The sequence below is a fragment of the Cyclopterus lumpus genome, chromosome 4 (genome assembly GCF_009769545.1).
Source record: "Cyclopterus lumpus isolate fCycLum1 chromosome 4, fCycLum1.pri, whole genome shotgun sequence".
NCBI classification, from domain to species: domain Eukaryota; kingdom Metazoa; phylum Chordata; class Actinopteri; order Perciformes; family Cyclopteridae; genus Cyclopterus; species Cyclopterus lumpus.
Window position 1 is genome coordinate 80,001 of NC_046969.1, and position 15,000 is coordinate 95,000.

The 15,000-nt window shown below is 41.7% G+C and overlaps 1 protein-coding gene across 1 annotated transcript in view; it reads left to right on the forward strand.

Moving 5' to 3' along the window:
• Positions 1–15,000, forward strand: part of LOC117729319 (epidermal growth factor receptor substrate 15-like 1) — a 49,231-nt gene that overhangs the window by 24,572 nt on the left and 9,659 nt on the right. The window contains exons 17-21 of the mRNA XM_034530292.1: positions 1,341–1,477; positions 1,717–1,783; positions 2,964–3,109; positions 3,325–3,418; positions 13,349–13,510. Of these exons, the coding sequence (XP_034386183.1) occupies positions 1,341–1,477; positions 1,717–1,783; positions 2,964–3,109; positions 3,325–3,418; positions 13,349–13,510 (606 nt within the window). The remainder of the gene's footprint in view (positions 1–1,340; positions 1,478–1,716; positions 1,784–2,963; positions 3,110–3,324; positions 3,419–13,348; positions 13,511–15,000) is intronic.

A 15,000-nucleotide genomic window follows, 5' to 3' on the forward strand; every position in this document is an offset into this window, starting at 1 on the left:
CAGCCAAAGTAAAGTTAGTCAGTGGCCCTGGAGTTGATATTATTTTGTTGCACATAAACGGATTAGTAACAATGTTGACTGCTGCTGCAAACAGGGTTCAGTATGTTTAATATTAGTATTCCAGAAATCAAACCTGTAATATTTATCTGCTCTATCAATCCACCTTTTTTATACATGATTGTGCATATAACACAGATTGTACCATGCTTTGTTTTATGTTATAGTACAATCAATCATATGGATTATTCCGATAATATCCTGAGACTTTCAAATGACTTTTGAATCCAAATATGGTTTAATAATAATTTCTGTGCGATATTATCCCCTGCCCTTTGAGAAGACTCCTGATGAGTGCTTTGTGCATTTTCAGTCACATTTGTGACAGTGAGGGGCATAAGATGAAGTCATACAAAAAAAATACAATGTAAGTTATATTTTGTACGGGTTATATGAGGTCCACTGTAAAAAAACTAAACGCAAACGGTACAGTTCTTTGACAAATTGTGTTAACCCTCAAATAACGCTCCCGAAGACAACCAAGAGGGGCCGTGATGCTGCCGTGTAGCCGACGTCACTCCATACTCCCCCTTCAGCGATATTGTGGACTTTCACTTCTCTGCTCGGTAGATGGAGATCAGTGATTGAAATCAACCTTTTCCACACAGCAGGGACAGCCTGTTATTGCTCTTTTAGGCCATTTTCTTTGCAACGCCTGATTTGGTGTGAATGCAGCGTGCTCGCCCCTGGGCTTCATGACCTACAGGGTAGAGTGCCTCTTCTAAAAATCATCTATTAGATTCCATGGAAGAGCTCTGACTGAATGCTTCATTTTGTTATGGCTGCAATACTGCCAAATGTAGGCGGTGAAATATTGAAATACTGTACGTTCAAGGGAGGTGAGTGGACATCTGATTAATGGAACAGCTTCAGCTGTTTTTAGTTCATTTTTAATACAAGTTCCTTTATCACCTAGAATTTCCTCCTGATCCTTAACTGTAATTCAAAATAATGTAACATGCTGATGCTTGAAAATAGAACATTTCTGATTTTTAACTTCTTTCACATGACACATTGTTTTGGCCACTCAAGGTATAAAAAGAACCCAACAAAAGTGCAGAGTCGGTGTTTACTTTGCGTCACAAACAGCTGATACCTACTCAGGGCTGCACATTAAAATTGTGTGGACAAAGTTGAAATCCAAGCGGTGTCAATCGCTCAATGTGGAGCTACTGCTGTCTCAAAGCAAGACCTGGTCCTGGTCTCTGGTTACTAACAGAGTTCAAGGAAACGCCACAGTAAGGCTCTCGATAGCTGAAGGTGTTCGTCATCTTCTGCTGCAGATCCTTTCGGAGGAGACCCGTTCAAAGAGACCGATCCGTTCAAGGCTTCGTCCGAAGATTTCTTCAAGAAGACCACGAAGATGGATCCCTTCTCCACACCAGACCCCTTCAGTAAAAGCGCCACGTTACCTTCCAAGGTACCTGTTCAAGAGCGAAGACCAGAACAGAATTTAAATTTGTCTAATTATATGAAATTCCTACAGATTTTAAGATGACTGCTCATTGTTGGCTTTTTTGAAGCATTAAGACATATTGAAGCAGGTTTTTCTTTTAATGTCTTGAGAGTTCTGGTATCGCCTGTTCAGCAGTTCACTCCAAACAGTGTAAAATCTAAATGTGCGTACCATTGATTTATTCAATCTTCTTGTGCTTCCAGCAGCAAGCCAGTCACTTCACAAGCAATGACCCATTCTCTTCAAGCAACTCCAAGCCCAAAGGACCAGGTATGGTAGTTTTCTGTATTCCCTCACATCTACAGTGGACATCATGGGTTTTCTTTTTAGAGAGCCCAAGTCAGTCTTTGGGCTCTCTAATAGCCAACATTGCCATAAAACAGTCTTGGTCATTGAGTTTAATGCAAGCATAGATATTAAAGTGATGGTGACCTTGGTAAACCTTGGTTGAACAGTTTCGAGAACTAGACACTTTTCCCACCCAGTCAGTTCGGTGACACCCCTAGTCTGTCTCGGAGTACTTTCGTCGGTTTTGTGGTGGCATAACCCTTGAACAAATTAATATCTGACGTCAGCCAGTGCACCAGAGTTTTTCAGTCAGCTGTTTGTTCACCTCAGCAAGAGAAAAGCTCTTTCATTTCCTCCAAGATATCAGTGTAGTCCGTGTTGTGGGTCTGCCTGAATGCCCCAGTGATCGGAGGTAACTGGAGCCGGTCACCGCGGCGGGGCCACTGTTTGTGCTCAGCCTGAGGTTACATGTTGGTTTGCCCATTAACACGGTGTCCCGTTTGCTTACTCAACTCAACTCAGATGGTCCTACTACAGCTGCACAGCACCCACACTAGCTGTCATTTATGACACAAGAATCTAAATGTTTCGTACTTGAATGGGCTCTTATTCAAATCAAAACGGCAAGGTAGCTTTTTATTTTGTACAGTTAATCATTAATAATTAGAACCATTCTTTTAAATGCTAAAGTAAGAGCTAACATGAGATGCTAGCATGCTCGTTATGACAATGTAGCAGGTTTAATATTAACTATATTTACCATCTTAGTTTAGGGGTGTACCATGCCAACATGTGCTTATTAATATCGCTTATTGCTAAAGTGCACCAGATTTCCTGGCAATCCATCCAATAATTGTCGAGACAATTGTTCATAGACACAAATCTCAACCGATAAGCACCAAAGTAAGTTTCATTGAAAGGGAACCATTTCAAATTAATATATGTTTTGATAGCACAAGAATAATTGACCCGCTTGCTTCAAGGCCCTGGGAACATTAACCTGGCTGAATTTAAAAACAAAAAGATGTTGGTCAGCTTCGGTGTCAAACGGAGCTGACGGAGAAGTGGCCTCAACAATTCTGGACATTTTAAGTTGGCCCATAATTGTGGTCACTCCATGTAAATGTGCTTAATGACGTAAATTCCTTGTTACTTGTTTCAGACCTGTTTGGCACGCTGGACCCGTTCGGCAGCAGTTCCTTCAGCAGCAGCAGCAACAGCTCCGCTGGGTTTGCAGACTTCAGCCTCATGTCGAAGCCCCGAGACCCTTTTGAGGGCAGGGCCAGCTGGCTGCCGGACTACCAGAAGGTACCAGAGGCCAGCACTCATCCTGAAATCACCTTTTGGCGCTGATATGTCCTATTAAATGCGTATTGGCACAAACTTTTGTTTTTCAAACCGATAAGTTGAAGTGTTTCCTGACGCCATCATTTCTTTAGTTGTGTCACTGACTGCCAGATTCTAGTATATTGAAATGACGGCTGACTGCTAATCAACCACATGTTCCGACTCTTCCTTTCCAGTCGGTGTTTGTGGACGACCCTTTCAGCAGGAAGAATGACACGCCAGCTCTGCCACCGAAGAAAAGTGTTCCCCCAAGACCCAAACCACCCAGTGGTGAGTGTCACATCCAGGCTTAAATAACGAGGTGTCTTCTGTATTGTACTGTCTAGATCACAGGGGGTGCTCCAGCGTTCTCTGACGTTGTCAAAATTAGATTTCCACACGTAGAACTATAATCTCAATAACAAACTTACTGGATGCATAACACAAAAGTCTGTGTATCAACTATTTAAAAAGATTTTCAAAATGTTTTGTCCTCACTCTAAACTCAAACCCAGTATTTCTGCACAGTTGCAAATAGGCTCTACTATTATTATTTGCATTATTCTATGTGCAGAATTCTCTTTGTTTTCGACTGGTGTGATCCAAACATTTCCAACTAGAACGGGCACTCGGTAGAGCACATACCTTCGCCGCAGCCACTTTTTGGAGTGTGGGGAACAGTAAATTTATGTAACTTGATACCAGATATTGTGGTAAACATCACAAAAGAATTATGTATGAACATCAGCCTTGATTTATTAATTTCGAAAGAAAACAATTGATGTATCGTGAGTCCCTGACCTTTGACCCCCATTTCGCTAACAAGGGTAATGACGGCATTGTGTCGTGGTGGATATCACACGAGTGGGCATTAAGTTCTGAACATTTTGGCATTAGTATCATGCAAATTAGACACAAATTAAAAACGCTATGGTAAAAAGATGATTTTGACATTTTTATGATTTTGACCTTTGACCCGATCGCTCCCAAAATCTAATCAAATGGTCCCCGGATAACAGCCAATCATCCCACCAAATTTCATGCGATTCGGTTTAATACTTTTTGAGTTATGCGAATAACAAACAGACATATTTACAAATAAATACACAGCGATCAAAACATAACCTCCGCAAAAGTATTTTGCGACGGTAATAACTCCAAAAGTAAAATCTGTCAAGGCGACATCACTTTATTTACGTTGAGGAAACTGACGAGTTATATTCATTCAAGGAAGTTGATTTAATAAAAATAGACAAACTAATTTTAAGTAAAATACAAAGGTTGGAAACCTCTATTATAGTACTGGATACCCATTTAGCTTAGAAATAGTTGAGAAAGACGAATGATGAGAGAACATACACTGGCCGACCAAGGCAAGTGGAAAAGGGAAGTGGGACTTTGGGTTTCATCAAAAACCAACATACATGGTGGTTTTCTGTGTGCGATTACAACATAACCATAATGCGCATAGTCACCGCTCTGCTGGTTTCACATGCATGCTGAAGAATGAAAGTGTGTGTGTGTGTGTGTGTGTGTGTGTGTGTGTGTGTTCATAGAAGGTCGGGCTAAATGCCAGCATTGTAACAATTGTCCTCCATTTTTTAAATGATATTCTTTGTCTTATATTTTACTTTTCTTCACACACACTTGTATTTCTCTGAAATAATGTATGTACAATTCTGGGGAGTGGGAAATAAAACGCTCACCCCGATCGGCCGAGGTATTTTGGTAAGAGAACTAAATACGCATGTGTGCGTTGTATGACAACGGTTTGATTGGCCGTGTGGTTTTAACACCTATACAAGCAACATGGTGTGCTCTTAACATTCCCACGGTCCTCTGCCAGGGCAAGCTTCAACTCCCCATTAATACTGCCACGACCATGACAACTGTTGTGTTTTATGTTTTAGGGTTCATAACATCATCCCTGTTTGTGCCTAGGGATGATGTTATGAACCCAAACACCAGGGCGTTCGATGTTCCGAGTACAAGGCAGAACTAGTGGTTATTTCTGCCATGGTGGATGGCGGAGATGACAACTGTTTCCATGGAGTAAAGCCACGGAGAGCCAATGAAGAGAATAAACACAAATAGTCGGGCGAGTAAACTTGCGTGAGTAAAGCGTTGCTTGGTGTAAACGCAGCATAAGGGTATTATTATTCTTTATGGCACATCTTCCAAAATCCTAAACAAACTCCAATACATCCAGAACTCTGCTGCTCGCCTGCTCACCCACTCCCGTTCCCGTGATCACATGACCCCTGTTCTCCAGAACCTTCACTGGCTCCCCGTCCCACAACGGATCCAATACAAAATCCTTCTCCTCACTCACAAAGCCCTCCAGAATCAGGCCCCCTCCTACCTCACCGACCTGCTCCACCACCACACTCCATCAGGCCCCCTCCTACCTCAGACCTGCTCCACCACCACACTCCATCAGGCCCCCTCCTACCTCACAGACCTGCTCCACCACCACACTCCATCAGGCCCCCTCCTACCTCAGACCTGCTCCACCACCACACTCCATCAGGCCCCCTCCTACCTCTCAGACCTGCTCCACCACCACACTCCATCAGGCCCCCTCCTACCTCACAGACCTGCTCCACCACCACACTCCATCAGGCCCCCTCCTACCTTACCGACCTGCTCCACCACCACACTCCATCAGACCCCCTCCTACCTCACAGACCTGCTCCACCACCACACTCCATCAGGCCCCCTCCTACCTCACAGACCTGCTCCACCACCACACTCCATCAGACCCCCTCCTACCTCTCAGACCTGCTCCACCACCACACTCCATCAGGCCCCCTCCTACCTCACAGACCTGCTCCACCACCACACTCCATCAGGCCCCCTCCTACCTCACAGACCTGCTCCACCACCACACTCCATCAGGCCCCCTCCTACCTCACAGACCTGCTCCACCACCACACTCCATCTCCTCTGATGATCTCCTGTCCATCCCACATAGGACCAAGCACCGGACGTGGGGTGACAGAGCCTTCTCCATATCTGCCCCCTCCCTCTGGAACTCTCTCCCCAAACCCATCAGAGACTGCACTGACCTTTCCTTATTCAAATCGCAAATCAAAACCCACCTGTTCAGAACTGCTTTTAATGTGTGATTGTTTGTTTTTTTGTTTTTGTGACTCAGAAAGTCCCTATTTATTTGTTTTATTTGTTTTACCTGTATTTTAGCTATTCTTATTTATTTATTTTTAGCTTTAAGGATGTTTTAATTATGTGAAGTGTCTTTGAGTATTATGAAAAGCGCTATATAAATTAAATGCATTATTATTATTATTATTATTATTAAGAACACACCCAGAGGGTTCCACTGAGAACCCTTTCCTATTCCAAGGGTTTCAACTGGTACTAACCCAGAGGGTTCCACCGAGAACCCTTTCCTATTCCAATGGTTTCATCTGGTACTCACCCAGAGGGTTCCACTGAGAACCCTTTCCTATTCCAAGGGTTTCCTCTGGTACCCACCCAAAGGGTTCCACCGAGAACCCTTTCCTATTCCAAGGGTTTCATCTGGTACTCACCCAGAGGGTTCCACCGAGAACCCTTTCCTATTCCAAGGGTTTCATCTGGTACCCACCCAGAGGGTTCCACCGAGAACCCTTTCCTATTCCAAGGGTTTCATCTGGTACCCACCCAGAGGGTTCCACCGAGAACCCTTTCCTATTCCAAGGGTTTCATCTGGTACCCACCCAGAGGGTTCCACCGAGAACCCTTTCCTATTCCAAGGGTTTCATCTGGTACCCACACGGGGTTCCACCGAGAACCCTTTCCTATTCCAAGGGTTTCATCTGGTACCCACACGGGGTTCCACCGAGAACCCTTTCCTATTCCAAGGGTTTCATCTGGTACCCACACGGGGTTCCACCGAGAACCCTTTCCTATTCCAAGGGTTTCATCTGGTACCCACACGGGGTTCCACCGAGAACTTAATGAATTAATAAATAAATCTCCAGACCAAAAATTGCTTTTTAATTTTGTACATATTTTCCCCTCTTTACTCGGAAAAGAGTTGATTTGAGTTGATTGACAGGAAATTATTCAGTAACTATTTAATAAATGAATGGTTTGTTTGGCTCCATCTTCTACAGCGGTCCTCAACCTTTTTTGCGCCACGGACCAGTTTCATGTAAGACAATATTTTCATGGACCGGCCTTCCCGGTGTGGGCGATGACTATGACGGAATGAAATGATACGACCGGCATAAAAACAAACCTAAAGTGCAGAAAATTACAACTCACCTTTACCGAATTTTTGGGAGCCCTGAGCTTGTTTCTCTGCATAGAGCCGTTCCCATCGTGGGGTGATGGGAGACAATGATGCCCAATGGCGATGTGTGTTCTTTATGCCGTCTACTCTGTAACTTAGTTTTGGTCGCTGTCACTGCAGAAAACCTGCTTTACAAAGATAGGATTTTGGAAATGGAAGCAGGGTTTCAGTGCTTTTTTGGCGATCTCAGGATATTCTGCCCTGATTTTAATACAGAACACCGGCAGAGTTGTTGTGTGAAACGGACAATTAAGGCCACCGTCAGTCACTAGATTGTGAGTTTAATTTTTGGCGTAACGTATCACATGACCTCTTGACATGTGTCGAGGCTCAGGCGGATGTATCCGGTCATTTTTCAAAGTAAACATCTTTCCGACCTTGGTAATCAATCCAACCTTTTCTGCGGCCAGGTACTAGGGTACCCACGGACTGGTTCCTGATCCGATGTGAGGTTGAATTGAATTGGTTGGGGAACGCTGCTTTAGATGATGCAGTTTTGCTTCCAATTTTTCCAGTTATACATTTTAACTACAAGGGTTTTCAGCATTTCAATCAATGCTTTTGGGCTTCAACATGTTTCAGCAGGTAGTTTCCCTTTTCTATATTTGTAGCTATTTTCAGCAGTTTTTTTATTTTTTCAGCATTCCAGTGCATTTTCTGCAGGAAATGCACTTTCTAGTTTTATAAATAGTTTATATCTTTATATTGTCTTTTTGGATATATACTCATTGTGCCTTTAATGGATAGCTAGGATATACTTTTTATTTTTATTTTTTACATTTGATTCTTTTCAGTTGCCTTGAAACAAGTTTAATAACCCAAGGCAAGACTAAATAAAAAAATTAATCAGAATAAAGGACCTTTTTGAATCGACACTTTAATGTGGTCTATAACTGTGATGATTTATTTATTTTTTGCTCTGTTCCGTAAACAGAAAAGTGTCACAGAGTGTGCACAGAGATAAAAAGCCAATTGTCTATTAGTACATAATATAATAATGAAACATAATGGGATAAAATGAGGACATTTTGAACAGACGTGGACTTACATTTGGTGGTGGAGGGATTCAACCACAAGGTGGTATTTCCAGTTTTTTGTCTGTCTATCTCTGTGTTTCTATCTCTGCCAATGCCAAATACACAGTTCTTGCTCTGTTTATCCCCAAAAAGCTACAAATGCAAAAGACTGAAGAGGCTTACGAGGCAAGATCGACCACTGCAGGATACAAAGGTAGGATGTTGGAAATGGAAGCAGGGTTTCAGTGCTTTTTTTTGGGCGTATATTTAATCCAGAACACCGGCAGAAATGTTTTCTGAAACAAACTTTTAAGGCCACTCTCAGTGACTAGATTGTGATTTTCATTTTTGGCGTAACGTATTGCGTGACCTTTTGACATGTGAAGAGGCTCAGGCGGATGTATCCGGTCATTTTTCAAAATAAACATGGTCGCATATGTCTGTCTCTGTGTACGGCACACGTAAAGGGTAAAGATTATCGGTGGCCTGAAGCGATAGGATCATTTATTATTGTTATTAACTGCGTCGTAGAGGAATTACTATTATTCTCTAGCAATGACAGTGTTTTGGGGGGCTTTATCATATCCCACTTTTTTTTTTTAATTTGACATGCATATCAGGACTGGTGAAAAAAATTGATATTTTAGTTGGCTCACATTTGGGTATAACGTTTTTTCTCTATAGCGCCCCCTTGAGTTGGAAAAGCCCAACTATGAACGATTGACTTGAAATTTGCCACACATGTCCACTTGGACCTGCTCTACAAAAAAGTACAGCATTGGATCCTTCGCCGTGACCGAATAAACCAATGTAACACGCTTGAAACATAACTAAACTTACACACATTTAAAGTCAAAGATGTAGTTACCTGATACGATTGCAATGCTTCAGAATGGCAATATGGCTCGATAGCGCCCCCTACAAATATTCATGTAAGCACCCCCAGCGCTATGTTTCACCTACATTTATGAAACTTGGTAGGCATATGTAAAACATGTAAACTGAAAAGAAAGTCTCTTGGGAACATGCTCTAAACGGTACCGGAAGTCAGACATTTTAATTTTTGTGTCATTTTTTTCCATTAATTTTGTCATGCTTTAGTCTATCGAACTCCTCCTAGGTAAGTCATCGGACAGACTTCAAATTTGGTCAGTACAACCTAAATACCGTAGTAATTAAAAGTTGTCAAAATCTTGTCCTAAATGTAGTTTTATGATATGATTTTCATCCTTCAAAATGGCAATTCAGCTCAATGTTGCCCCCTACAAAATTTCAACAAACCTTCGTCAAAGCCGCCCTCGCAGTAGGTTTGACATAGAAATACAAAACTTGGTAGGTGTATGTAACACATGTTAACTTAAAAATAACTCTTGAGACCATGCTCTAAACTGTACCAAAAGTCGTCAGCGGCAAAGAACACCATTCGCTATGAAAATGGAAGTTGTTTTAATCCTGCCCAAAATAATCATTCATGATGCAGGTAAAGTCCTGAGCACATTTACATGAAGAAACCTTCGAATTGTAATAATAATAATAATAATCCATTTAATTTATATAGTGCTTTTCAAGATACTCAAAGACACTTTACATTATACACCGTAGACATAGCTACGGGGAGCAATGCAGGGTTAAGTGTCTTGCTCAAGGACACATCGACTAGGGCGGGGATTGAACTGCCAACCCCTTGATTGAAAGACGGGCATGCTAACCACTGACCCATAGTCGCCCCGAATTGTGTCACATAAACACCAACTGGAAAAACATTTGACATTTTTATACTCTAAAGTTATAAACATACTGTAGTAAAAAATATGATTTATGCAACTGTGTCTGTAGCCCTGCGGTTTATAACTATGCTTTGGAAGCAGGAGACCTGTGTTCATGTCCCAACTGGGACTAATTTCTTGCATCACTTCTTTTTAAGTTTAATAATAATAATAATACATTTTATTTGGAGGCGCCTTTCAAGTCACCCACCCAAGGTCACCTTACAATAAAATAATACAGGATAAAAGATAAAAGCAGGAAAGATAGGAACAACATTAAAACAACATCAACATAAAAACAAGTGAAGTGCACAGGGTCCAGTTATAAAGAGTGTCAGTTTGAACAGGTGAGTTGAGTTGAGACTTGAATGATGTGATAGAGTTTAATTTACATGACGTAGTCTACACTTCACATAGTGATCCATGACGCATCCATATGTTCACATTGTCACAGCGCCACCTACTGGCTCCACTAGACTTCCTCGAATGTGCCCCAAACTTGTCGTGCTTGATAAATGTCACGTCCTGAGGATATCAACACGCTTATTTTGAAATCGCTTGCAGCTTTAATTGAAATGTTTAGGATTTTCTTATTGTATTCGCTATGGGTATTATTATTATTGGGGTCCGAGCGACTGACGAAGTCAGTCCAAGAGGACCCTAATTTAAATTGCTAGGGGTATTATTATTGAAATTGCAAATTGGATTTTTATTGTTCCTATTCTGATATTTATTTTTGAACATTGGGCGCATATTGGGTGTACTTGCCATACCCCAAAACTCACCAAATTTGACAAGCTTGTCAGGCTCGGTGAAAATAGCCATCTGATATAGACGTTGAATTTGCTTTTTCAAATTTGTTGTCAAAGTTGGACCGGCAACGCCCCTCACCCAGAATGTCCGATTGACTTGAAATTGTTCACACATGTCAATATCCACCTGCTCTACAAAAAACACATAATTGTCTATTTCTCCTACACACTGGTTCCGATTTATACAAACTTTTCTGTCGATCATGACTGAAGCTATATCACCTACATGCATAAAAAACATTTTGATATCTCATTGTGCTAAGGATATATGGACCAATGAACCTCTTGGGGGCGTGTCTTGTTTTTCAATGCTCATAACTTCAACACTATTGGGACTAATCGCTCAAAACGTACATCCTGTAACATGCACAAAGAAATTCTCCTCAACTGGACTTGCTCGAATATACCCCAAAATTGTCATGCTTGTTTGTCTTGAACTTTGTTTGACGGATTTTGTAGGGTTGCTTTGTCATTGGACTTTCTTTTGGGGACATTAAGAGACTTCGGGACTGTCGAGGATGCAATTAAACTTTGGGAGGAGTTAACTGTTTGTTGTACATGTTCGTTTTGTGTGTTGCAGCGGTTGCCGCATTGAATTTGCTTTAATAATAATATGTGGGGTCATTCTTGGAGGTTTCAAGCATATCACGCGGTCCGGTGGCAGGGACTCGACACTCAATATCAGATCCGCCCATTCCCTTAAAATAGCGTTGTACTTTTCCCCTTAGGTTTGGTTAGGAGGGAGAATTGTTACAATGTGTTAAGAGGCACAGACGGATGTATCCGGTCATTTTGCAAAATCAAACATCTTTCCGACCTTGATAACCAGTGATAACTTTCTGTGCAGCCCGGTACCAAGGGACCCACAGGCCGATACTGGGCAGCAGCTCATTGGTTGGGGACCGCTGCTCTACACTGATACATTTCTACTTTTCTTGTTTCTTTTATAATTGTTATCTGAATGTTTTGGGTTGCTTTGAGGTTTGGGACATTGTGATTGTCATTTATCACTATTTTTATTTTCAAAAGACCAAACCATGAATTGCAGGCTCTAGTTTCATATGCATAAATGTGAACATGTGGTCAAACAACATGAACAACAGAAGTCTATTTGTCTAGTCTAAACTGGTGAACCAACAGCTGGTAATGTGGGGTATCTCTTTTGATTTGGGTCCTCTGGCTGTTGTCTTTAGTTGTGTGTTATTTCCTGCAGCCGTTGGAACTCGATGTGAATTGCTTTGCTGTGGGGGTGAAACCTGTGTGACTTTCAAAAGCTGGTAGCCATCTTTGAGGTGACAACAGCAGGGGAGCAGGGCGTGGGCACAGCCATGAGAACTAGAAAGTGTGTGTGTGTGTGTGTGTGTTTTGTTTGATCCACAACAGATCAAATCAGATCCTGTGTTATCAACTTAGTTCACTGAGGTGAGTCATTATATCTCTCAGCTATCAGTGAACACATGCGCTTGCTTTACTTCCTCCTCTTGAGATGTGAGACCTGTAGCCTTTGATATGACATGTTTTTGTTTTTCTCTCAGCACGTCTTCCTCACCACAAAGAAGATTATGTCTCTGCTATCCCAGAAGCACTCTGTGTGTCCTTATTTGCACCAATCATTTATTTTAAAAGAATGCTTTAGGAGGCCGTTCACATGTTGGGTGTGAAAACACCAGCTGTGCCGCTTTTTCTTTTTTTCATAAAAAATGCTTGGAGTTACCAAGCAACTGAAACCTGCACACAGCGATGGTGATAAAGTTACTGGAATTTAGCTGCAAGCCTCGCTGACGAAACTAAACGAGTCAACACAAAGAGAAATTGATTTCCAGCACTTAAATTCCGTCCCTGTCTTAAAACTTCTATACGACTCCTCTGGTTGTATAGAAGTCTATATAAAATAACTTCTCTCTTGATTTATTCCTTCAGTAAACATTGGTCTTAATCTCTAGTCTTCTTTAATACAACATGTGTATTTAGTATATCATGGTAATTTAGAGTCAAACAGACCATGAAGCAAGGTATGCTTTTGGGCGGGGCTACCTTATGATTGACAGATTGCTACATATACTAAGTCTCTACGTCACTCCTCTGTATTGGGAACGTTTGCACACCGCTGGGGTGTCTCTCGCCTTTGAGCATGTCTTCCACGCATCTGCAGTGACAACAATGTTTTTTTGGGCGCAAATCATTAGCATTTCCGATATTAGTCTTGTTTTTGATTGTGCTCTGAACAAGTTGCTGTTTTATTCAGCAAGCATTTGTCAGTATGATTGAAAAAGAAACACGCTACTCTCTTCCCTTGGACGATGCTTACCTCTTTTCTTTTATGTCTTCAGGTAAGAGCACACCAGTGAGCACTTCTGGCACAGCGGACCCTTCCAAACCATGCGACCCCTTCCAGCCGTTCGGCGGCGACGCCATTGACCCATTTCAGAGTAAAAAGGGCCTGGTAGACCCGTTCAGTGGCAAAGACCCTTTCGCCCCGTCCTCTGCATCAAGTAAAGACCCTAAAGAACCATCCTCGGGTTTTGCAGACTTCCGTTCTGTAAGTTGAGATGGGTGATGCTGTTAAAACTGCAGAGCAGCATGGCCTCGTCTAGACAGTCACTAGACTTGAGCCCTATGTCCAAAAGCACGCTGCGTTCAATCCCGTTTCCATAACACAGCACCAGAAATGAATGTCATCTGTCGTGGTAAAGTTGAGAAAAGTATAATATAATGCAATAAGCTCAGTTCACTGAGCTACAATGTGAACAAGACAATGGAAGTACTTTATAAGGCAGGACAACACACAAGCTAACCTCTGCTTTAACGCTATCTATTATCTCACACTGTTAATACCCCATCACAACAACTGGTCATATAATCATATGTGCTCGGATTATTTATCGACTAACAACAGCCTGATGTTGTGACTCAGTCTGAAATTACCTTTTAGTTTTTTTTTGGTGGGAAGAATATCATACATTTGTCAGGGTTTCACAAAGACTGTTGGCATAGTGGTCCCAGTCTGGACCAGTAGAGTCTAGAATAAGGCTTCTGTCTGACTGGTGCTACTCAGTTCAACTATTAGCCTGATTAATTTACATGTGACACAGCAGTATCACCACTCAGCTCTCAGCACTTGAGTCTGTCTGCCCTGTGTGTGCGTGTGCGTGTGCGTGTGTGTGTGTGTTGATGGGTCCTTTTAACTCCGTTCTCGTTCTGCATGTATTTAGTCACTGTAGTTTGCCTTTTCTCCCCACACTCTTAGACATAAATGTGCTTACTAGAACCTAATATGGTTTTTGACTTCAAAACCATTTTGGTTCCTGGTAGAACCTTTTGTAAAAGTTACACCTAAAACTTTTCAGATCGTTATCTAAGACCATCTTTGAAAGGTTCCACCTGGAACCCCAATAAACAGTTCTCCAAAGAACCCTTCTATGGTGTACTGGATTCCACCCAGAACCCACCCAAAGGGTTCTACCAAGAACCCTTCTGTATCCCGTAGATCTTTCTCAACCATCTTTTAACACCCATGCTCTCAAAATCCTTTCTTCCAAAATGTGTCTCTTTTATGAAAATGGAACCCTAAGTCTTACAAAGACCTCATAAAAACCCTTTCTTGAAGAAAAGGTTCTTCAGAAACAAATGGTTCTGGGTAGAACAACCCTTTTGGGAACCCTTATTTCAAAGAGTGCACTCAATCTTCCTCCCACATCTTTATTCAACATTCCGTTTTTAATGGGACCTTAGATGTAAAGTGAATAATTATTCAAAATAAAGAATAAGCATGTAAAACACAGGTCAGTCATTCAAAGACGTCCTTTGAATCATGAAGCATTTTAATTATTCTGAATTACCCGTGTAAGGTTCTTGCCGCTTTAACCATTATTATTTAATAATACTTGTATTAAATCTAAGTCTACTCCCACAAAACCATCTCATTCCAGCCATTCACTCAAACAGACGCTTGAGTGTTTTAAGTCCATTAACCCGTCTGAAT